Consider the following 24,283-nt stretch of genomic DNA (forward strand, 5'->3'; position numbering starts at 1 on the left):
GCACCAAGTGAGATGTGGGTTTGGGCTGTGCCCAGGGGCAAGCTGGGATTAAACCAGTGAGAAATGCTTTGCCCTCTCCCTGCAGGGTGGCTTGGGGATGGGAGCCCTGCCCAGCACCTTGCCCTCAAGCTGCCATTGCTGTGGTCACCAGGGCAGTAAAACAAGGGAGGAGAGCCCTGAGAGTGCACTCTGCAGCCCTCAACCCCAGCCAGAAGCAGCCCCCAGCTCCTCACGGCCCCGTCCCTGGGTGGGGCCAGAGCCCTCGCCCTGTGCCAGCCATACCTGGGTCGTGGAAGGGTACCAGGGCATAGTTGTTGATGGGCTTTGTGCTCCTGCTGAGGGTCCTCTCCAGGATGCGGGAGGCGCCGTCCATCACCTGCACCAGGTCGTCGTACATGGAGCCGGTGACGTCGAAGACAAAGGCCAGGGTGGCCCCCCCGGTGCTGGGGGGAACCTCAGCAAGCCCCGGAGCCAGCAGCAGGCAGAGCCCCACAAACACCCCTCCGTGGGGTGGCATGGTGGGGAGAGACCCTCAGGTGCTGGAGACAACCCTGCTGTCCTCGCCCTGCTCCTTCCCCCAGACCCTCTGAGGCGGGGGGACACACAGCGGGGACAGGGCAGGAACCGCGGCCGGGGGACACCCAGCCCAGCAGCTGTGGACCTGCTCCTCCAGCGCTCAACTGCTGGAAGGGAGGGGAGGAAAAGAGGAGTTTTGGAGCCAGCGGGAGATGGGTGGGAGCTGGAAGAAGCTGGGGTGGGGATGTGGGATTGGGAAGCAGGTCCTGCCGCCCATAGGATTGTCAGGGACACTGCCCAGGCCACCTCCCCGACCCTGACTCCCCTCCCCGGCTCCGAGAGTCCCCCGCTCTGCCTGAGGGAGCCGGGGGGTCAGGGGAGGACACGGGGGCTCGCAGCTGAGGGCCGGTGGGAGCCCTGCCAAAGCCCCGGCACCGGGACTGGAGCCAGAGCCAAAGGGATCCCGCGGGAGCAACTCCCCCTCTGCCAGGAAAAGGACCCTCCATGGAATAGGGGTCTGCAATGGGACTGGAGGGGACAGGGGGCTCTGCGGGGGGGAATCCACAGCACAGCCAGCCCAGGAACGGAGAGCAGACATCCATGCAAAGTGCAGACAAAGCCGGAGCCAGGACAAAGGCTGGGAAGCGCAGCCCTGGCCCGGGAAGTGCAGCCCTTGGCCGGGAGCTGTGGATCCTTCCTTGGCTGCTCCGCGGGGATGATCCGCAGGGATGCTCCGCACTGGCTTCCCTCCAGCTCAGCTGCACCCAGCGAGAGGCCCTTGCCAAGGGCCGGCTCCAGGTGATGCTGAACACTCAGGGCCGGATCCTGTGCCGGGTTCAGCACCTCCTACAGTGCCTAATGTCAGCTCCGCTCCTCAGAGGGGCTGGGAAAGATTAGGGACCCCCCATCCCACATCCACACCCCCAGACAGTGGGACCCTCTGCAAACACAGCCTCCTTGTTTAGACTGTTCAGGCACCTTCCCGACAGTAATTAATCAGACTCGTTAGGAGAGCAAACTAACGAAGCTGGGCTGGCAGGGAGGCCTGGCAGGGAGGGCTGGCAGCGCTCTGCTCCAGAAGGCTTGGCAGGGTAGGATGGCAACTGTGGTGCCACTGCACGTGAAAAGCCTGATCCAGTCTGTGAGCCCCCACCGAGCCCAGCCAGCCACGGGGGGTGCTGAGGGGCACCACCACTATGGGCTGTGAGGCACAGTTCTGAGATGTTGGTGCCCAGGCTCCTCAGCAGCTGGTGCCTGCCAAAGCAACCCCACAGCCCGCAGCCATAGGCACTGCCCTGCTCCAAGGGGGCTCAGTCCCCCAAGATCTTGAGATCCTTCTGCCCCCTCAGGTTAATGGAGCCCCACAGCAGCCAGTGTCCTGCATCCCTGCCCAGCTGGGGGAGCAATGGCTCTGGGATGAGGGTCCCACAGCCCCAGCCTTCCCCATCCAACTGGTGATGATGGTATGGGAGGCAGGCACCAACGGACCCCTGCTTCCAGGCATTCAGGTGAGATGCTGCTGGCACCCAACACAAATGGGGTCTGGGGTCTCCCATAAGCAAACACCCCCCCTCACACACACACCCCCGGGCTCCATGAACCCAGCTCCTGGGGGCTGCTTGGTCTCATCACAAATCACAGTAATTAGCAGGCTGCTGGGGAGGCTCCACCCGCCGTGCCCCTCCCTCTTGGGTCCTGCTTTGTGCCAGGGCAGGGAGGATCTGCCCCAGAGCCTTCTCCCGCATCCTGGCTCTCGCGGGGTGGGCAAGAACGCAGCCCCGCCCCAGAACTGGAGGGCAGTTTGGTCACAGAGCAGCAACAGGCAGAGACTCGGACCGAGAAACGCAAGGAGAGGGAGGTCCACACACGGCATTTTAATGGGGCAACACCGACAGGGACAAATGAGAGGTGGGGGAGACAAACGAGAGGTGGGGGGGGACACGCCGCAGTCTCTGGGGCCAGATCTGGCTGCACTTTGGGTTCCCCTCCCACGGCCGGAGCTGCTGATGGCTTCGCTTCAGACCAGCATCAGGACCCAAGGAGGAACCGCGCAGGGCTGGGTGCTGGTCGCTGTTTGCATCAAAGAGCCCAGAATTATTCACGGATGTAAAGCCCGAGCCCGCAGCCTGCTCCTGGAGCTCCCCAGGTGCCCGGTGGCTGGGGAGGGGGGGGGGTCCTGCCAGACCCTGGTGGTCTCAGCCATGTCCACACTGGAGCTCCTCCGGGTGCAGGTGTGGGGTCGTGCTGCAGAGCAGCAGTGCCCATCCGGGCATCTCGCTGATGGGAGCACTGAGACACGAGGAGGTTAAGGCCAACATTCCCAAGCATGAGGTGCTTCAAGCCTTGTCTTCAGCAGGACCAAGAAGCTGCAGATCCTGGTGAAGGTCAGAAGGAGCTGGGGGCCCTCAGTGCTCCCCCAAAGGGAGGTCAGAAGTATCCAAGCCAGCGTCCCAAGTCCACACCCGGGGGACAATATGGGGGCCAAAAAAAGCTGCTCAGGGAAGCTCAGCACACCAAGAGCAGGGCAGACCCCAGCTGGCACCCACCACAACGCTGGAGCCAGCGGGCAGAACAGGAGGCAGCTCCAAGCCTTCAGGACAAGACCCTGCCCAGGAGAACACCATCACCCCCAGACCACCACAGAGCTTGTGAACTCAGGCCCACACCTTCCCTCCTGTTTTGCTCCTTTTCCTTTAATGTGCAAATACATAACAGGGGCTGAGGGAGGAAGAGGCCTTGGGCTCCATTCCTGAGCCCAGCAGCAGCAGCAGGAGGTTGCTGGCGATGATGGCAGCACCAGACACTGAATTTTGGGGTTTCTGGGGTCTGAAGCTCTCCCAGGCTGCTGCTGGTCCCTCAGCCCGCCCATAATGGGGGCCACACACCTGCTGCCCACGCAGGTCTGCACCCTGGTGGGATGTCAGTGAGCACTGGTGGAGCTCAGAGCATGGCAAGGTGCTCCAAGCGTGAAAAGCCTTTTGGGGGAAGTCTCAGAGCAATTGAGGTTTGCCTTTGCCTGGGAATCGAGTCAGATACCAGGGGGTCCCTCACTTATCAGCAGAGGTGATAACAGCAGCGTCACATTCACCAGGAACAGAGACTGGCACTGGGCAGGGACCAGTCTGGCAGATGAGCATCAAGAGAAGGTGGAGGCACTGCAGAGATCTACCCAAGAGAGCTGAGTTTTGGCCACAAAGCATCAAGGAAAAGGAGTTTCCATGGGAGAGAGGAGGGTGTCAGCCTCCAGGAGCTCCTCAGCAATGAACCATGGGCACCCTCAGGGGCAGGAGCCACAGAAGAGGCAGAAATATTGCACATGAGGTTGGTTTCCTTGGGCATGGGGAAGGGTGGGGGGTTGTGAGCATCAGAAAGTGCCACCAGCACACAGCCCTGGAACTGGGCAGTGGGGCTGCATGGCAAAGGAACAGCTTCACTTGGCTGGAGTCTGTCCCTGCCCTGTGGGCACCATTCAGACCCCTCTGGGGCACTCTCTTGTCTCCTGCACCATGGGACAGCTGTGAGAACATCCTCCACCTCCCACTGTCACCTTGTGCCACCATGGGACAGTCCCTGTGGCCAAGGGCTGTGGGGATTGGCTGGGCACAGCCATGGGAGCTGCAGACAGTGGGGTGGGAAGGTGATGCCCTGACAGCTGCAGAGGGCTGGAGGGATGAGCCCTAGGGTGGTGGGAAAGCAGCATAAGTGTCACTGGGCCAGGAACAAACCACAGCAGGGCAGGAGGGGTGTGCACCCCAGCTGGCAGTAGGGATCCCATGAGCATCCTGCACTTTGCCAACCTCTCCTTACCCAGGGCAGATGGAAACAGAGACACAGCAGCATCCACACAACACTCACTCTCCAACAGAGATGCCAGCTGTGCCCCACAGTGTGTCCCTGGGGCTGAGCCCGGCTTGGGCACATCCCAGTGTGGTGGTGGGTGATGTAGAGGCCACCCTGGCACCCCAAGCTTGGATGTCTCCAGATGCATTTCCCCAGCCCTCAGTTCCCCAGGGCAGGGCCACGAGGGGCAGCACAGGCACAAGTGGATCCATTCTGGGGCCATGCTCTTGGCTTGCAGCAAAACCTCCCACAGCCTAAACCAGGAGCCAGGGGACAAGAGCACAGCCCAAGCTATGCATTTCCCAGCCCAGCATCTCTCCCACGAGCTGCCTCACTGCCCCAGCTGGGATGGGGGGCACAGAGTGAGTCGACCTCATGGGCACCCCCTCTGCTCCCCCAGCCCCACTGGCACCCAGGCTCATTCCCAGCCACCACCTTGTGGTGCAACCAGACCTTCCCACCACTTGTCCCCAAGAAAAGAGGAAAGGAATCCACTTGAAAGCAAAACTCAACTCTCAGCTCCATTGATACTTTTTCATGCAGTGAGAAAATGAAAAAAAGGAAAGAGAAATCAGGACGCTGCGGTGCCCAGCGGTGCCCTGACCCGGCCCAGCCAAGGCGGGGAGCTGGGTCTGCTCACAGCTGGGCTGAGCTTGCACAGGGGAAGGGTGAACAGAAAAATGCAGGAAACAGGAGAAGGGGAAGAGGAAAAGAAGCTACAGCATCCCCTTAAGACAGCAGCCAGCCCACACAGCTCGGGGTACAGGGGTGGGAGGAGAGGGGGGAAGGCAGAGATTTTTTTGGCTTCATTGTTATTGCAGGCTCCCAGTGCCCCGCAATAGAGGAGGAGGAGGTGAACCTCACATCATCATCATCACCTCGATGGCTGGACACAGACACGAGAGACTAAACACAGCAGCAACATTTACAACAAATAAATAAAGGGCATCGAGCCTCCAGACGGGCAGATAAAGGAAAATAAAGCCTCACTTCTTCCCACCGCGGGAAAGAAGCACAGCCCAAAGGCAAGGAGTACAATACTGTCTCACCAAACGGAAAGGAAATCGTCATGGAACAGCATCAGATGGCTCCCGGGCTGCTCGTGGCGTCGTGGGTGATGCCAGGGCCACGATCCCCGTGGGCGCCGCTGCCTCGGTGCCCTGCTCAACCTGCAGAGGCAGCCCCCCGCCGGGCAGCCCCCTGCTGCCTTTGGGCTCCGCCTCCAGCCGGCAGACGCCAGGAGAGGAGCGTCCCAGTCCCATCCCGAAACGGAGGACAAAGGGAGCAGAGGGGGCGAGGAGGCCGGGGGCAGGGGGTGCTCTGCCTTCGGCGATGCTCGACCAGTTCCCCTGGCACTGAAGTCTCGGGCGCTGGCTGCCGCTCAGCCCGGGGGCTGGCACGGGGCGGTTCTCTCCTTCGGAAAAAGCAGACGTTGGCAGATGGCAGCGGCTGGTTCAGAGTGCAGAGGGGGCTGAGCTCACGAGGGCATCGCCTGCCCGCGGGGCAGGGAGGAAGGCCGATGGGGGCAGGCAAGCTTCGCGCGGCGGCGGTCGGATGGCACAGAGAGCATCTTCCCCCAGGCAGCTGCGGGACAGGGACGGCTGCGTGAGGAGGATGGGCAGGGGGCCCTGTCCGGCTGCCAACGGCACCGGGAGGGGTGGGAGATGGGGTACCTCCGGGCCACCCCCTGCTCTGCACTCACCACCACTCGGCCCCGGGACTATACGAGCCCATCGTAGAGGGACAGAGCCTGCACGATGGAGGGGTCAGCCTTGGAGCCCTCCTGGAACTCCTGCAGCGTCAGCTTCCCGTCTGCATTCTGCAAAACACTCCTGTCACTGCAGGGCACCCCGCGACAGGGCACCCCGGGACTGAGCATCCCAGAAGAGGGCACCCCAGGACTGAGAATTCAGAACAGGACACCCTGGGACTGAGCATCCCAGAACAGGGCACTCCGGGACTGGGTACCCCGGGACTGGGGACTTCAGGACAGGGCACCCCGGGACTGAGCACCCCAGGACTGGGTGTTTAAGGAATGTGGAGGTACTCAAGAACCCTGTGGCCATGGCACCACCCATGCCTGCAGCTGCAGTGTGCCATGGGGTGGGCAATGCTATCTGCAGCACCCTGAAATGGATAGGGGGATTCCAGCAGCAGCCTAGGCAGGGCAAGAGCTGGGATGCAGCATGGGGGCCACAACTGCCCCCCAGATCCCTCGGACCCAGCAGGCGGAAGCAGTGGAGCAGCCTCACCTTGTCCATCATGGCAAAGATCCGATCCACCCTCTTCTCTGGTGTGTTCTCCTCCTCAGGAAGCTCCACTGTGTTCCCCTGTGTGGCAGGATGGGACCTGGTGATGGGTTTTGCCCCTCCCAGCACCCCCCACATCAGGACAGGGCACAAAGGGCTGGAACTGGCACCAGAGTTGTCCTCAGCAGCCAGATCCAGACCCTGCCCTGACCACGATGGCCACAACCCTCCCACCAAAACAGTCCAGGGAGGGATCTGGGGGGGAAAGGGGTGGGGGAGGTTTCAGCACCTTCCCCGCAGCCCCCCTGCCTGCAGAGCCAGGGACCCCCCAGCCCAGCCCAGCACTCACCACCATCTGATAAATGGCATCCACAATGTCCAGCATCTCGTTCCTGGTGATGTAGCCATCGTTGTCCAAGTCATACAGCTTGAACGCCCCTGCAAGCCAGAGCAATGCCAGCTGCTGGGCACTGTGCTCCCCCCCTGCAGGACACACCCCCCAGTGCCACCGCCTGGGGCTGAGCCCAACCTGCAGGCAGCACTTACACCTCAGCTTCTCGTCCAGCGTTCCCCGGGAGGTGACTGACAGCGCCTGGATGAACTCAGAGAACTCAATCCTCCCATCCTGGGGGGAGAGAGAAAGAGGGGATGAGGGTGCTGCTACCACCCCCATCCTGCCCAGTCCCTTCTGCCCAACTGTGCCCTCTTGGGTGGCACAGCCAACATGGCAAGGGGGAAGGAGAGGAGATGAAAGTTCTGGCCAGTGGTGTCCAGTCCACCAGTGAGCTCCAGGGAGACCTCAGAGCTGCATTTCCATACCTGAAGAGGTCCTGCAGGCAGGCTGGGGTGGGACTGTGCAGAAGGGGCTGTGGGGGCAGGATGAGGGCCAAAGGTTTGAAACTGTAGCAGGGCAGGTTTAGGTTGGACATCAGAAGGAAGCACCAAGCCTCCAGGTTTGTCCTTTCCTTTGCCACTTCAGCTGCTTCTGCCACAAGACCCTCCCTGGCTGAATCAAGCACAGGGCTTGCTCTCTCCAGCCACTTCCACTTCATGCCCCAGGAGCACACAGCCACGTCCCAAACCCATCCCACCAGCCAATGCCACAGGGCCCAGCCATGCCCCCCTGCCCCAGCTGGCACACTTACTTTGTTCTCATCGAAGACATTGAAAACAAAGGTGGCGAATTTGGTTGGGTCCCCGAAGGGGAAGAACTGTTTATAGATCTTCTGGAAGCCAGCAGCATCCAGCTGCCCGCTGGGACAGTCCTTGATGAAGCCTTTGTACCTGTGGAGAAAGGGCAGAGGTGGGCACCCAGTGGGTATCCCTGCTGCATGCAGCCCCCCAACCCTGGGCAGCAGGGATGGAGCTCTCCTCAGTGAGCTGGAGCCAGGATGGGCCCTGGGTGCTCCCTCTGTCACCACCATCCGCTGCCTGCAGCATCCCAGCCCTCTGGGACAAGGTCCCTGTGGGCACCACAGCGAAGGGGGCAGCAGGGAGAGCTGGCAGAAGCTTCAAGTGGCACTGGTGTCACTGAATGCTGCCCACCTCAGAGCTCCAACCCCACTGGGAGCCCAGACATGGCAGCTGAGGCACAGCCAGGCTCCTGCTGAGCACTGCCCAGGAGCTGGGAGAGGACAGGGACCCTCTGCCCAGCCAGAGGCACCCAGGAGAGTCCTTAAAACCTCCTCTAAAATCCCCTCCCTGGTCAGAGCCACCCCCTGCTGCCACAGCCACGCTGTGGGTGGAGGTGCCAGGACAGGTGATGCCACCTTGTGGTGACTAGGGCTGGCTTTTACCCCTTGCTCAGACCTTTGGGTGCTCCTCAGCAAGAAGCTGTCCACAGGAAGCTTCACCCCAGGGTCAGAGCTCTCCTTCCCCTCTGCTGCTCCAGCCTGGCCCCACCACAGCTGGCACATCCCCACAGATCTCCAGCTTGGAGGTGGCCACGAAAGGACCCCCCCCCCAGGCCACTGCACCCCACAGGGGAGATCAGCAGGAACCCCACAGGCAACCTGGCACCCACCGTGGCTCAGTGCCCACATCCTGCAGCCCAGGCCCTGTGTGGCAGGTTTTGCATGACCCCAAGTGAAAGCTGCTTGGAGGAGCTGGGGGCACAGCGGGGGCACTGGGGGCACTGTGTCCTCAGGGTGGCACAGCCCAGGGCATCTCCCCACCCCATTGGTGCTTCAACACCCCCAAAGCCCTTGGCCCCAGCTCTGGGCTGGACCTGGAGGCTGCGAAGTGCCACCCTGGAGGGAGCTGGGGAGGGGTCACCGGGTCCGTGGGTGTGGGCACCACACGGAGACCAGGGAAGGAGCCCTGGGGGCGGTGCAGGGCGGGTGAGTGTTACACAACGCAGTGCCCAGCTCTGCCAGGCGCCTGCTGCGGCGGGCAGAGGGCTGGAGGAGGAGGGGAAGGGGGTGGCGAGGTGGGGAAGAGAGGTGCTGGTGACATCGCTCCCAGGCTGCTGCTGCAGCTATGACTCACTGGGGAGGGGGGGAAGGATGAGAGGAGGAGAGGCAGCGAGCAAAGCTCGGGCTGGTGGGACAGGAGGTGGAAGGCAAGCGGAGGCTTTTCTGGGGCACTGCGCTGGGTGGGCTGCAGGGGATGGGGCAGAAGCCTGCTGCCAGCCCCAGCACCTGCCAGCCTCTGCAAACAGGGACAGGCTGGGACAGCACCAACCTCCCAGAGCCAAGGCCGTGACCACCAGCTGGGCAGTCCCCAAGTCCCTGCTCCCCTGCGGGGTCCCCTTTTGGGGAGGGAAGAGGCGAGAGGAGCCCTGCGCCATCCCCCACGGGCAGCCAGGAGCAGCCAGAGCCAGGCCCTGCCGTGCAGGGAGGGGGGCAAGGAAAACCTCTCTCTTTGCTGGCCTCCCCTCCATGGGCTAACAGCTGCACCCCAAAAGGGAGGCAGCCTGCTGCACCCAGGGCCAGCCCCCCGCCCGGCGCCAGGCACTCACCACTGCTGCACCTCCTTCTCCGTAACTGCAAGAGAAAAGAGGAGAGAGAAAAAAGGGAAGAAAAAGGAATTTAGAGCTTCCTAGGGGTGCTGCTTTGTGCTTCACAGGAGGGACTTCCCCGCTGGGATCATCCCCCGGGGCTCACTCGCTGCCAGGTGTCACCACCATGCAGGTGGCTGCCATCGAGGCACAGCTCCCTGGAGCCCTCCATCAGCCTCGATGGGGCTGAGGCTGCAGGCTTTGGGGTCCCTCCAGCTCCAAACTCGGAACCCACCAGGGGAGTGCAGCACCACCGCTGGGGGATGCCAGGGACCACAGAGGGGCCAGGCTGGGATGTGCCTGGTGAGGATCCAACCCTGCCCTCCCAACTGCCCAGAGCCAAAACACCCCCAGAGACATCTGCCAGAACCTCTAGGAGGAAGCACCTGCCTGGCACCCACATCAACACATGGATGTGGGCATGGGCACAGCCCCGGGACTGGCATCCCCTGGGGAAGGCACCTGCCTGGCACCAACATCAACACACTGAACATGGGCATGGGCATAGCCCTGGGACTGGCATCCCTCCAAGAGTCAGCTGCCTCTGAACCACATGGAGAAGCATCACCAAACCCACCCCAGGGCCCTGGGAGCTTCTACTGGGCTCTGCAGAACCCCTAAACAAGTGCCAAGCTAGAAAGCAGTGAGTGTGAGCACCCTGAGTGTGCCCAGCCTGGGGACAGCTGTTGAGACCACCAAGGTCCTCAGCAGAGGAAGGGCTCTGGCAGGGTGTGGGATGATGTGGAGCCTGATGAGGGCAGGGCTGGGGGCTGTGCCCCTGTGTCCCACTGCAGGAGCAATGCCTGGCTGGTACTGCCAGTGGGGAGCCCTGTGCCACGAGGTGAGCATGGGGCAGGGGAGGAATGGCCTCATTACTCATTTCCTTTGCATCCTGCATCTAAAGAACAATAAAAAAACAAAGGGTCTGAAATGTGCTGGGCAGGGAGGCAGCGTGGGGCTGACAGAAATAGAGAGCCAAGACACAGCAACAGATGCCAGTTACCTTGGGTGGCAGAAAAAAGAGAAAGCAATCCTCCTCTGAAGGATTTACAGCCTGCCTGGCACAAGCACAGTCTGCAGAAGGCAGGGGCTGGAGGGTGACAGTGGGGAGCAGCTGGGGGGCACACGTTGGCCCCTGTCCCCTATGGCTGTGCCCAAGGCTGTGCCCATGCATAGATAGGGGTCCCAGCTCGGATCAGAAACAGGAACACCCCCTAGAAGGGCTTGGCACAGGGCAGTCTCTTGCCTAGGGAGCCAACAAAGGGCTGTGGGTGCCAGGAGCACAGGGACCAGCTGTGCTGGGAGGGTGCCAGCACCTGCTGTGCCACCGTGGGGTGTCTGGATGGCAGCACCCCAGGAGAGGGGAGGCATGAGCAGGGGTGCTCAGCACTCAGGATGGACCCCAAGGGCTTTGGTCACATAGCAGGAGGGACGTGCAGGGCTGCTTTGGCAGGAGGAGAGCACACAGGGGAAAGGCCTGAGGTCTCCTGGCAGGAGGGAGCCAGGAAAGATGTGGCTGGGCTGGGGTGGGCAAGACCAAGAGTTGTGCCAGTCCCAGAGGATTCTCCAGCGCGAAGGAAGGGCCGCACAGAAGCATCCTTCCAAAGCCAGCTGCTGAGCACATCTCTAACAGAAACAGACTTCCCTGCACATGTTCCCCACCAGCCTCCACACCAGCCTGGCCCCCCCACGCTGAGGATGCCAGGGGATGCCCCAGGCGCCAGCTCTGCAGCCCCAATCACCTGCAGGCACCGATGGAACCGGGCAGGAGGAGGAAAGAGAGCAGCAGGAGGACGTTGGGCAGCTCTAGGGGCAGCAGCAGCAGCAGCCCCGGGGCTGTGGCTGGGGCTCCGGGCAAAGAGCTTTCTGCTGTCCCTTCCCTCCCCCCTCTTTCGGGCCCGGGAGCTGCCTCTCAGCTCCAGCAGGAAACAATTAACAAATTTGTGCTTTTTTTAGTACGGGAGAAATGCTGGCAACGACCCCCTGGGGCTGGGGGGCACAGAGCCAGCTCCTCTCCTGGGGTTTCTTAATGTGCATCCCTGGAATGAGGCCATGCCAAGCCTCATCCCTTCTGCAGCACACTGGCACCAGTGCCCTTCCTCCTGCCCTGGGTGCAGGGGTTTGTCCATGGCTGGGTACACAACTCCCAGCCCTCTCTGGGGGCATCCCTCTGCTGCCCCCAAACCCTCCCTCTACCCCTGGGCACAGTGTTCCCAGGGCAGGGAAACTCCAGGGCCCCAAGCCCAGTGTGGAGGCAGCTGGGCAGGCAGGGGGTGAGCAGTGCCTGCCCTCCTGTACCCCCAGTTATGGATCCCAGACACGATGCCCTCACCACTGCCACTTCCCAGCTGCTCTGACCTCACTGGGTGCCCACACTCCAAGTGGCACCAAAGTTGTGAATGCTCACCCCTGGAGCAGGGACCTGCAGTTATGGCAGCCTTGGGGACATGCTGGGCTGTGCCACCCATCCTGGGGCTGGGGACAGGGGACACAGGCAGGGGCAGGGCTGCCCCCTGCTCCCCACAATGCCTCCCCTGCAGCCCCCTGGCATGCAGAGCCAAGCAGAGCCCACAGCAAGCACCTGTGTGGTGCTGGCTGCTGCATCTCCCTCCCCCAGCATCAATCTTGGCACTGCTGAGCCGATGCCAATCAATCTGCAGCCACATAAGCCTCAGCCAGGTCCCAGCCCAAGCGCTCAAGGGCAAGGAGCTGGCTGGCAGCGTCCCACCGGAGCAGAGGTTGCAGCCGGGCTCTGCTCCCCGGGCACCGCCGATGCCGCGGGCGCCATGGGCACAGCTATAAATAGCAGCTGTGGCAGCTTGGTAGCGGATGCAGAGTGCCCAGGGACCCTTGGGGAGGAGAGGCACTGAACACAGGAAGGTGCTGGCACCAGACATGAGCCGCAATGCCACCGGAGGCCTCGCCCAGCCGGGAGCCCTGGCAGATGCCCTCCTCCTGCCGGCAGCATCGTGGCTTCTGCTGCTTTTACCCCCCCAAAAACGGGGTACAGGGCGCAGGGAACCGGCAGCAGCAGGCAGCAGGAGCAGGCAGCAGGGATAGCACCCCAGGAGAGGCCCAGCACGGCCACCCCACGGCCACCAGCCCTTCGCAACCTCGCTTGGTCCTTCTCTGCTCCTCCCGCAGCCGGGAGGAGGCTTTCGGCCGCACGCCTCAGGCAGCACAGAAGGGCAAAGACTGCAGGCAGCCCCCTCCCCCCAGCTACCGGCACCCAAAAACTGCCACCCCCTGCCCCCACCTCCCCATCAATGCCAACGGCGCGGGAGTGACAGCTCCGTCACCACCGCCCTCCGTGTGCCCCCTCCCTTCCCACCACCCAGCTGCTGCTGCCGCAGGAGGCAGCTCAGGTTAATCAGTGCTCGGCACGTTAATGAGTGCTTGCCAGGCAGCGGGGACAGGAGGCACCCGGGGCTGCCCGTGCCCATCCCTCGCCCTGCCCGCGTTGCCCCCTGGAGCACGCAGGGGCAGGGCAGGGCTGCAGAAGTGGATCCAGAGCCATTCGGGGACCCCTGGCCAGGATGCTTCAGCCCCGCAGGGATTTCCTTTCTTTGTGCTGCCATCTCTCCCTGGCCCTGGTTGGGGTTTAGCCACAGCCACAGGGCTGGATCCTGGGCAGGAAGGTGCCCACTCAGCCATGGCCATGGCACAGCTCTGCCCTCGGGCTTGGCAAGCACCATCCCACCCTGCTCCACCTTGCTCCTGCAGGGCCGTGGCCACTGCCACCTTATCAGGGAACCCAGGGTTAATCATTTCCAGGCACAAAGAGGCTCCCCCTACCTCTGCAGGTCACTCCAGCTCTGCCAGCTCCACCACCAACCCACGGGTGACTGGTCTGGCATCACCTGCCAAGGCATGCCAGTGCCAGTCCCGTGGTATTTTCTCCCTAAGGGGCTCACTGAGGCTCTTTCCCAGGGTCCCTGCAGGTCCCCAGCATGCTCATGGCACATGCCAGTCTGGGAGAGCTGGCACCACCACCATGCACTGGGGCTACCATCTGGGCTTAGGGCTGCCTGAACCTGCTGAGAGGGCTCAGCACCCAGATGAGGGTAAAGTGGGCACCCCTGTGTGTGCAGAGTGGGTGCTCCTGTGTGAGCAAAGTGAATTAATGAGGCATCCCTGCCTGAGCTGGGTGGGCACCCATGCAACCCCCACCCCGGGGTGGATGGTGTGAGGGCTAATTGGGCACTCATGCATAAATTATTTGGATGCTTCTGGGTAAACTAATTGGGTGCTCATGCATGGCCCCATGGCTGCCCATGCCTGTGCCAGCTGGGTGCTCATGCATACATTTTTGGGGCACTCCTGGTGTTCTCAGGCACTGGTGCAGGGGGCAATGCAGCACTCACAAGTGAACCCACCCCACAGTCCTGCCTGAGCCAGGTGGGCACTCATGTAAATGGGTGCCACCAGCAGCTAACACACTGTGCCCACTCTGATTGGGCACTCAGGTGTGAAGGCATCAGCTGCTCATGCAGAAATTCACTGGATGCTCAGGCATGACCTGACTGCATGACACAGGCACTGCATAAACTGGGCACCCCTGCACTGCCAAACTGGGCACCCATCACTGCTGAACTGGGCACCCCTGCACTGACAAACTGGGCACCCATCACTGACAAACTGGGCACCCCTGCACTGCTGAACTGGGCACCCAAGCACTTTTTCATAGAACCACAGAGCTGTTTGGGTTGGAGAAGCCCTCTGAGCCCACCCAGTCCAACCATAACCCATGGCACCACCATGGCCACCAAACCACAGCCCCAAGTGCCATGGCCACAGGGTTCTTGAACCCCTCCAGGGCTGGGGACTCCACCACCTCCCTGGGCAGCCTGTGCCAATCCCTGACCACTCTTGCAGCAAAGAAATTTTTCATCATCTCCAGCCTCAGCCTCCCTGGCACAGCTTCAGGCCATTTCCTCTCCTTCTCTCACCTGACAGGAGGGAGCAGAGCCCAACCCCACCTCACCCCAGCCTCCTTGCAGGGCACTGTGGAGGGCAGTGATGCTTCCCCTCAGCCATGCCCACAACCCATCTCACCCCAGCAGTGCCCAGTCTCCACTCCTAACCACATCCCTGGGGGTGTCCCCCAACACTCAGGGTGTCCCCATGCAGATCATCAGGGCCCATCCCTGAGCCTCCCCATCCCACAGGGATGTTGGAGCAGCCTCACCTCGTGGGCACCAGCACAGCCAGAGCTGCCTGCCTGTGGGAGCCAGGCATCCCATGCCAGCTCACCCAGTTTGGCTTCTCTCCCCACCAGACACCAGCAGCACCACAAAGGGTCCAGGAGCCTCTGAGAGGCTGGGGGCATGAGACCAAGGGGTGATTGGTGCCATTTGTCACTGGTGTGACTGGAGCCATTCGTCACTGCTGGGACAGGAAGCAGCCTGCCGGGAGCTGCCCGCACGCCTGGCACTCTTCTTGCCCCTGGCTGCCACACAGGCTCTGTCCTGCTCCCAGACTGGAGGAAGAGGTCCACGAGCAGCTCTGCTCTCATCTCCACCAGGGCTTTGGCCCAACAGGCTGGCTGGGCTCCTCAGGTCCATTTCAGACTTGATCAAATACTGCAGGGCCTCACGTCGGGCTTTGGCAGCTGGGTTTGGGGAAGGGGCAGCAGCTGCTCTCTGCAGCCAAGGCAGCAGGGGCAGGGCACAGGGCAGCCCCAGGGTTTGGAGCTCACCAGTCAGACTGAGCACTCCCCAGCAGGAGCTGGTGGCTGGGCAGGTCTGTCCCAGGCTGGATTTAATCTCAGCTTCCCCACTAGCTGGCACTGTAATGGGCAGGGCATCCCCAGTGCTGGCAGGAGCAGGGATGGGGCAGCCCCCAGGGTTGGGGTGGCTGTGTCCTGCCTCCAGCTCAGTATCCCCTTTGGCTTGAAGTATTTCAGCGTGGGCTGAGGCTCCAGGGTGCTGTCCCCAACCCACAGCACAATCCCTGCTCCAGGCAGAGGAGAATACTCTCCTCTAGACCCAGCATGGGCAGAGGAAGGCTCAGCCACCAGACCCTGGAGCCAGGGAAGGGCAGGAGAGTGCTGCAGGGGAAACCCCTGCTGGGGGTGCCAAACACCTGCTCCAGCATGGGGACACCCAGGGCATCACCACGGGGAGCAGGCACCCATCAGGAGGTGCTGCAGAAACACGAGTGGATGAAGCACAGGCAGATGATGAAGCACAGGCAGGTGATGAAGCACAGAAGCTCTCCTTCCAGGTACAAACTACAGCCATGCCTTGAAGGGCCAAGAGCCTGCAGGGGGTGTGGGGAGCAAGCCCTGTGCTGGGGAACCCCCAGCAGTCACCACCGAGGAACCACAGTGGGGGTCACCACGCCCTGGGCTTCTCCTCCCATCCACCCTGAGGATAAGGACCGTGAGTCCCTTTCCCATCCAGCTCCCTAGGAGACCCGAGAGGATGAGGAGGGCAGGGAGGAACAAAGCGACCTCCCAGATGTCACCCCGATACGGCAGGGAGAGCATCCGCGGGCTCCTCCCTCCAGCAGCCACTGCCTTTGATGCCTTCAGAGCTTCTTGTTTCACAACCTTAGCGCCAGCGGCGGCAGGAAAGGTCAGGGAGTGGTCAAGCAGCTCCGTTAACAGCTCAGGGGATAAATGGGATGGGAACCTTCTGACGGCCGAGCCGCCAGAGAGGGCTGCTCCGCTCCGCTGCAGAGGGAGCCCGCGGGGCCCTCGCTCGCATCTTCCCCTTCCCACCCAGGCTCTCAGCCCCCTCCAGGGACGACAGGGACACCCCAGAACTTACTTCTTGCTTTTGACACCCCAAAACTTGCTTCCCTTGCATTTATCCACAGACCTCCCAGGGCTATGCCCGTGTGAGATGCCCAGTCCTGAAATCTGCCGGGAGTGGGTTGGGGTCTCCGCAGGGAAGGGGCTGGTGATGCCTCCAGACCACCACAGCCCTCTGAAGACAACACCTCAGGTCCCCACTGAGCTGGCAGTGAACCTGCACTGCAGCTGCCACCTTCTCAGCTGTGTGGCTGCAGTCACAACAGAGCCCAAACCAAAGCCAGTCCGTGGACAACCCCCTGGAGCACCCTGCCCCTGGCTCCCTGGGGCAGCAGACCTGCTCTGCTCCCCCTCCCCAGAACAGCCCCAGGGTGCCTGGGCAGTGATGTCCTCTTCCACCCAAACTTCCCTTCTGTGGTCCTGCAAATCCTGTTTCATGCTGAGAGCACTTGGAGCAGCCAGCAGCAGCCCAGGCTCAGCTCTACACGCCGGGCATGTGCCCACCTTGGCATCTTGGTGCCCTTCTCCCAGGAGCAGGTTCCACAGGACCCCTACCCCAGGGTGGGATCCTGCCCAGCTGGCCTCTCCCCATGGCTGTTTGGGTAGCCCCAAAAGGGCATCTGTGGGGATGAGGAGAGCCAAGGGCTGGGGCTGCAGAGGCTCCAGCTTTAGGTGTCTCACCCAGTACCTGCTGCCAAGGGGTGTGCCAGCAGCAGGCCAGGCTGTCCTGCTTCCTGCTGGATGAGCAACAGGAGGGATTTCAACACGAACCAAACTGGCAGAGAAACCCAGAGCCCGGGGCCAGGCACCGGGGAGGCTAAAAATAAACTGGCAGCAGGGAGCCACCGAAGTCCCTGCCCTGCTCCACCAGCCCCTCAGCTCCTGCCCACCACCCCAGTGGGCACACTGCCCCTGGCATGAGGGGGCTGGTGCCCCCAGCGAGGCAGTGCCCCATTTTGCTGGCTGGAAACTGCTGTGGTTGGGGATTTTTCCTCCCTGTAGCACAGAATTCCGGCAGCCCCTCAAAGGCAGATCAATGTGTTTGGAGTTTGCTCTTCCACTACTGCTCAGTAGTGCAGGGCACTGCTGGGGAGCAGCTCAGGGCTGGTTGTAAAAGAGCAGGAAACGAGGAAGCCCCACCACAGCTCCTGTGCCATCACCAGAGCCTCTCCACAGCTCCTGTGCCATCATTAGAGCCTCTCCACAGCTCCTGTGCCATCACCTGAGCCTCTCCACAGCTCCTGTGCCATCATTAGAGCCTCTCCACAGCTCCTGTGCCATCACCAGAGCCTCTCCACAGCTCCTGTGCCATCACCTGAGCCTCTCCACAGCTCCTGTGCCATCACCAGAGCCTCTCCACAGCTCCTGTGCCATCATTAGAGCCTCTCCACAGCTCCTGTGCCATCACCTGAGCCTCTCCACAGCTCCTGTGCCATCATTAGAGCCTCTCCACAGCTCCTGTGCCATCACCAGAGCCTCTCCACAGCTCCTGTGCCATCACCTGAGCCTCTCCACAGCTTCTGTGCCATCATTAGAGCCTCTCCACAGCTCCTGTGCCATCACCAGAGCCTCTCCACAGCTCCTGTGCCATCATTAGAGCCTCTCCACAGCTCCTGTGCCATCACCAGAGCCTCTCCACAGCTCCTGTGCCATCATTAGAGCCTCTCCACAGCTCCTGTGCCATCACCAGAGCCTCACCATGACTCCTGTGCCATCACCAGAGCCTCTCCACAGCTCCTGTGCCATCACCTGAGCCTCTCCACAGCTCCTGTGCCATCATTAGAGCCTCTCCACAGCTCCTGTGCCATCACCAGAGCCTCTCCACAGCTCCTGTGCCATCACCTGAGCCTCTCCACAGCTCCTGTGCCATCACCTGAGCCTCTCCACAGCTCCTGTGCCATCACCAGAGCCTCACCACAGCTCCTGTGCCATCACCAGAGCCTCTCCACAGCTTCTGTGCCATTACCAGAGCCTCACCATGACTCCTGTGCCATCATCAGAGCCTCAGCACAGCTCCTGTGCCATCACCAGAGCTTCACCATGACCTCCAAGCACCAGAACCATCATCCTGCCCCTGTGCCCTGTGCCATCAGCGATGGCACTGAGTTGGCACAGCTCTGGGCACCCAGCAGTGCAGGGCTGCTGCAGCCAGCAGGGCAAGAGCAGAGTTTGTGGTTCTAGACACGAACAGCAGCTGTGAAAAGTGATCCCTGAGAGCAAATCCCCCAAAAAATCCCTGGAGGTGTTCAAGGCCAGGCAGGATGAGGCCTTGAGCACCCTGGGCTGGTGGAGGTGTCCCTGCCCACGGCAGGGGGTTGGGGCTGGATGAGCTTTAAGGTCCCTTCCAACCCCTTCTGTGACTCCATGAAAATGGCCAAAGCTCAGCTCTGCTCTCCTGAAGAAATCTCCTGGAAAGATCTCCTGGAGGCATCTTCTATTTTCATGATTTTAAGGCTTGCCAGTGCTGTGGCTGGGCAGGGCTGGGAGCAGTGCTGCAAGCAGGATGCTCAGCACCTCCTTTCATAGAATCCTAGACAAACCTCTCCCAATTTCTCTCTCAGGAGACCACATTCCAACCCCCTGCAGGTATCCTGCACCCACAGCTGCACACATGCACCTCACACAGCTCTCTGCAGGCTGCAGCAGCACTCCAGCACCTCCAGAAACCTGCAGCTCAGCAGAATCCTTTGACTGTGGCCCCACAAAGCTCTTGAGCTCAATCCCCAATTCCACTGCATCTCTGAGCTGCCAGCACCTGGCCCAAGTTAAACCCAGGCTTAAATCCCCACCACGGAGGGGCCAGAGGATGAGATCCAGGGAGGACAAAGGTTCCTCCAAGTCACTCCTCAGGTGTGGTCACTCCTGGGACAAAACACAGCAGCACAAACTGCACCTCCCAGCTGCCCTGATGGGGCATGAGGAGGATGAGTCAATCAGACTCTAGAGCTCTTCAAGGGCTGTGGAGGGGAAAGGCTGCAGGAAGCACCAAGCAGCACAGGATTTGTTCTTCAGCAGCACTCAGAGCTCCCACAGGCTCCTGCAGGGCACCACTTTGGCCTCCAAGGAAGGTTAAAGCCTCGCCCTGCAGCCAGGCTCTTCCTGCCAGCACCTGGCAGCCGGGTGAGCCTGGCACTGCCAGGGACTCCTGGGCACTCAGGGGCCCAGAGATGCTGAAAGGAACCCAGTGATGGGTCCAGACCAAGTCCTGTTGATGGCCTTCTGCGCCTTTAGGTGTCCAAGTGCCATTAAAACCTGGCACCCAGCACTGCAAGTCCAGAGTGGAGGCAGAAGGGAAGCCAAGGGAGGAGGGCTCCAGGCTCCTGCCCTTCCATGTCCAGTTCCCAGCAGGGCCTGGAGGACCTGCTCTGAATAGCCACAACAAAATCATTCTGTGTCTCATGGAGGCTACCAACAGCACCCTGGGCATGAGTCCTGTGCCCACCACTGCCCTGGCACACCAGCAGTGCTTTGCTCCTCTCACGCTGCTCCCACCACTGGCATGTCCCAGGGTCACTGCGACCAAGGCATGGCTGGAGAAACATCACAGGCAGGAGGTGGAGGGACCAGAGGGGACAGCAGCTGGGGGACACCAGGAGCCACTCAGGCATCAGAAGAGCACCAAGGAGACACAGCAGGGGCAAGGAGAGGACAAACCTGCAGAGAAGCCACATGGGGCAGGGAGAAGAGGGAACATCTCCTGGTCCCTCTGACCCTGCAGGACCAAGAGGAGGCTTTTTGTGCCCTCACCTGGTTTGGAAATGGCACAGAGTGATGCAAGGGAAGGAAAATCCCAGCGTGGGAGAGAGCCTCCATGTGCTGCAGCCACAGCTCAGGCTGCCATAGGAACCTCCCTGTGACAAAAGCAGGTCCCCATCAGCAGCTGCCTCCCAGAGACATCTGCCCAGATGTGCTGTGACAGCATGAGGCAGGGCCAGCACCCACTCAGCACCATGGCAGCCAGTGCGTGGGGAGGGCTCCACGTGCCAGGGATGCTCTTAGGAGGAGAGTCAGCGTTGGACTGCCAGGAATGGGCTGAAATCCCACAGAGCTGTGGAGCAGAAACCTTTCCCAAGCAGGCTCCCAGGAATTCCTAGGTGTGCCATGGACTGGGGGGTGCAGCTGTGCCGTGCTCGAGCTGGTCCATGGCAGAGGGCTCTGGATCAGTCCCTCCTGCTGCACATGGTGCAATCCTCCACCTCCTCTGCCTGGGTTCTCTAAAAGACAGAAGGGAATGAAGCTCCTGCCCAGCTCCCAGGGTCTGGAGATAAACCAGAGGCTCTCAAGCATGCCCAGGAGGGCACTGGAAGAGCTTGGCCAGACAAGGGAATGTGTGCTTGCCGTGCCAGCTGCTGAGAAGGGGCAGAAACACTCAGCAAAAGCAATGAATGCCAGAGGTGGGATGAGCAGAGCTCCACAAACAGCCTGGAATTAGCAATGGCTCTTCCTGACAGGCCTGGCACTGCCAGCTGCACACTGCTGAGGCACCAGGGATGCTGCACCAGGCTTCAGCCATGCAAGGGGCCACACACTGCCCCATGGCACAGCTCAGGTGCTGCTGCCTCACCTGCACAGATTTGGTGCACCTTGAGAAAGAGGTAGCAAGAGGCCTCCTGGAGTGAGCAGGCAAAGCCCCCAGAGCAGGGCAGGGGCAATCAGAGGAGCAGAGTCTTCCTTGGAGAGGGTGCAGTGGCAAGGGGAGGGCACCCAAGGGAGAGGAGCAGAAAGTTGGGTCTGAAGTGACTCAGAAGGCAATAACCCACTGCTGGCCTCACCCAGCTAAAGAGACATCCCCACGCCCACAGATGGTGGTCTCTCCAGGGCTGCTTGTTTGGCATCAGCTGGCAGGAGGACACAGGGCACTGCTGCCCGTATCCATCACCCCCGCTGGGCTCAGCACCTTCCCCATGCTGGTAGGAGCTGCCCCAGGGGTGCAGGGAGCCCAGCACACAGGAGACCACCAGCAGGTGAGGCTGCACTGGGACCTTGCCAGACCCCTCTCTATTGGAGACTGGGTCGAGGCAGTGGCTGCAGACTGAGGGGCACAGCAATGACAGTTCCTGGCCCAGCACCGCTGCACCCGTGTGGGGCACAGCAGCAGTGTGCACAGCAAACCAGGGCTCAGCTCCAGCCCCAAACGGGGTCTGTGCCCAGCCAGCACTGCCATGCTCTCACTCTGTCTTCTCCCTGAGACACCTCGAGAGAGCCCAGCCAGGGCACCTCCACCTCTCCTGCCATCACTCAGGGCTTGGCTACTGCAGACGTGCCCCCCGCACTCTGCCCTCCTGCCGGCTGTGCCATGCCAGGATTGCAGCCCGGCGTGCAGGGTTGTGCAATGCACCAGCGTTGCCTCCTCTCCATATGGGAGAAGTTGCTGCATCCTCCTCTGTTGCCTTTTTGGGTAAGCGCTGCCGTGGGACTGCAGCAGCAGGCAGCGGGCAGCGGGCAGCAGGCAGTGGGCAGCGGGCAGGGTTGCCGAGCTGGAGGGGGAGATCTCGGAGAGCAGAGAGGGAAACTTGAACCACAACCAGCGGCAGCCTTTGTTCCCTTTGTGCATCCTTCGGCAGCAAACCCCTGAGTTTGCTCCATTTGGATGTCTCAGCACTGGGCAGGGTGATGAGCTGAGGGTGGAGGGCAGGGGGGAAGCCACTCGCTCAGAAAATGAGGTTCCTAAAGGGGCAGCGAGACACTGACACAAACACCCAGCCCTGGTGCCAGGCTCCTCTCTCCACTCCACAGCACAACAACAAAGGAAACCCCTCCAAGCAAGGCACACCGACTCGGAAAGCCACCCAGGGGGGCTGGCTCCCTGCTGAGGGAAGCTGCCTGATTCCGGGGGGGCAGCAAGGGGAGGACAAGGACCACTGCCAGTCCCCAGGTACCCGCCTGGCCCCTGGGTACCTGCCTGCTGGCACCCGCCTGGTCCCTGGTATCTGCTTAGTCCCGGGTACCTGCCTGGCCCCTGGGTACCTGCCTGGTCCCCGGGTACCTGTCTGATCGCTGGGTGCTCGCCTGGGCCTCAGTACCCACCCGGTACCCGGTACCCACCTGGCCCCCCGGTACCAGCCTGGTCTCCGGTACCCGCCTGGCCTCTGGATACCAGCCTGACCCCCGGTACTCTCCCGGCCCTCGGCACCCGCCAGGCAGCGCCGGGGATGCTGCGAGCAGGAGGAGGAGGGGGCGACAGGATGCAGCCCTTGTCCCGCAGTTGGGATCAGGGAATCCTTCGCGGAGACTCAGAAATAGGCCAGGGCGCCTTGTTTTTGTCAGCGAGCAGCGATTCCCCTGCTCTCTGCCCCTCTCCCCCTCTCCGCTGCCGCTGGGGCGAGGGGGGTTATTCTCCCGAGCCTAATCCCTGAATTCCTGCAACAAAGCCCGGCCGAGCCTGCGCGCCTCCCCCGGGAACGGCCCCGGCCGCGCCGCTGCCCGGAGCGATCCCAAAGCTGCTCCCAGCCACGGGGAGGGGGGGAAGGAGGCCGAAGTGAGGAGGGGGGGCCCGGCACCAGCACCCGGGGGTGTCCGCGGAGCCCGGCGACCCCCCAGCCGCATGCCCATGGTCCCCGGGGCCGGCCCGGCAGCACCCCCGCGGCTCGCCCCGCGCCCCCGGCCCGCAGCCCGCAGCCCCCCCGGGCACTCACAGTAGGTTTTCCTGGTCAGCTCCTCCACAACTTCAGGCTTCAACTTGCTGTTGGATTTGCCCATGGTGGCCGCAGCTCGCGACCCCCCCGGGCACGCAGCTCGCCCGCCCGGCCTCACTGCGGGGGCATGGAGAGGGACGGGGCGGGGGGACGGAGACGCAGGGGACACGGGGAAGGGGGGGGCCCGCGGTGCCTCGCTGGCAGCGCCCGGCAGGGCTACATCCCGCGGGGGAGCCGGGAACGGGGAAGGGAACCGGATTGTGCGGGGGGGTGTCTTTGTTACCGGGGTTTGGCTGCGGCGGCGAGCGGCAGGCGCTGCGGGGCCGGCCCGGTGTGGCCGTGGCTGTCTGGCTGGCTGTGGCTGTGTGTCTGTCCGTGTCCCTGGTGACACGCTCCCTCCCTCCCCGCCCTCCCAGCGCTGCCAGCCGCGGAGCGCTGCGGGGGCTGGGGCGGGTGGGGGGCGGCGAGCCCCGCCCCGCGCTGCGGGATGGAGCTGGAGGCGGGGGGGGGGGGGATTCGGAACGGCCCCGCCGCCCCCACAGCACCGGGATCCCGCGTGGGAGGGGGACCCCGGCCCGGCCTCCGTCCTGCGGGTGTTATCACCACCACCACTCGCCCACACGTCCCCCGGAGCAAGTCCACAGGGATCGGCTGGGAAAAGCCGAGCAAGATGTCGGGGGTGGGGCAGGGGAAGGCGGGGAGGGCAGGGGGAGAAGGAGGAGATGCTCTGCTGGGGGTCCTGGTCCTTCCTGAGGGGCTGATGGTCAGCAAGAGCATGGAACTGGGGATCTTGGTCCTACCTGGGGGGCTGATGGGCAGCAAGAGGATGGGGAGAGAGGGGAGGTCATGGTGGGAGCACATAGGCTGGAGAGAGGCTGAGCTGAAGGCCTGGGGTGACCTTGGTGGGACACCAACATCATCAGTGGCAGAAGCATCTTCCAACTCCTGGCTGCCCCCAGCTGCAGGCAGTTCCCTGCCTTTCACCCCAGCATCAGAGAACAATGGAATGGTTTGGGTTGGAAGGGACCTTAAAGATCCCTAAAATTCCAAGCCCCTGCCATGGGCAGGGACACCTCCCACCAGCCCAGGTTGCTCAAGGCCTCATCCAACCTGGCCTTGAGCACTTCCAGGTTTGGAGCCTCCAGAGCATCTCTGGCCAAGCTGTTCCAGTGCCTCACCACCCTGCCTGTACCAGCCCCTGGGCTCTGTGAGCTTTCATTCACCCTCTGCAACAAGCCCATGGAGACCAAGCTCAGACCCCATGGGTTCAACCTCTGTGGGTTTGTGG

General features: G+C 62.2%; 2 protein-coding genes across 2 annotated transcripts in view; both read right to left on the minus strand.

The window, feature by feature from the left end:
• Positions 1-517, minus strand: part of HMCN2 (hemicentin 2) — a 34,679-nt gene extending 34,162 nt beyond the window's left edge. Inside the window, exon 1 of the mRNA XM_054393272.1 lies at positions 283-517. Coding sequence (XP_054249247.1) covers positions 283-517 — 235 coding nt within the window. The remainder of the gene's footprint in view (positions 1-282) is intronic.
• Positions 518-6,076: 5,559 nt separating this feature from the next.
• NCS1 (neuronal calcium sensor 1) lies at positions 6,077-23,059 on the minus strand. The gene is made up of 7 exons (XM_054393325.1): positions 22,996-23,059; positions 9,565-9,589; positions 7,751-7,889; positions 7,152-7,230; positions 6,955-7,043; positions 6,609-6,686; positions 6,077-6,175 (listed from the first exon to the last, which is right to left on the minus strand). The coding sequence occupies exons 1-7, from the start codon at positions 23,057-23,059 to the stop codon at positions 6,077-6,079; spliced, it is 573 nt and encodes a 190-aa protein (XP_054249300.1).
• Positions 23,060-24,283: the final 1,224 nt, after the last annotated feature.

The sequence above is a fragment of the Indicator indicator genome, chromosome 28, assembly GCF_027791375.1.
Source record: "Indicator indicator isolate 239-I01 chromosome 28, UM_Iind_1.1, whole genome shotgun sequence".
Classification (NCBI taxonomy): domain Eukaryota; kingdom Metazoa; phylum Chordata; class Aves; order Piciformes; family Indicatoridae; genus Indicator; species Indicator indicator.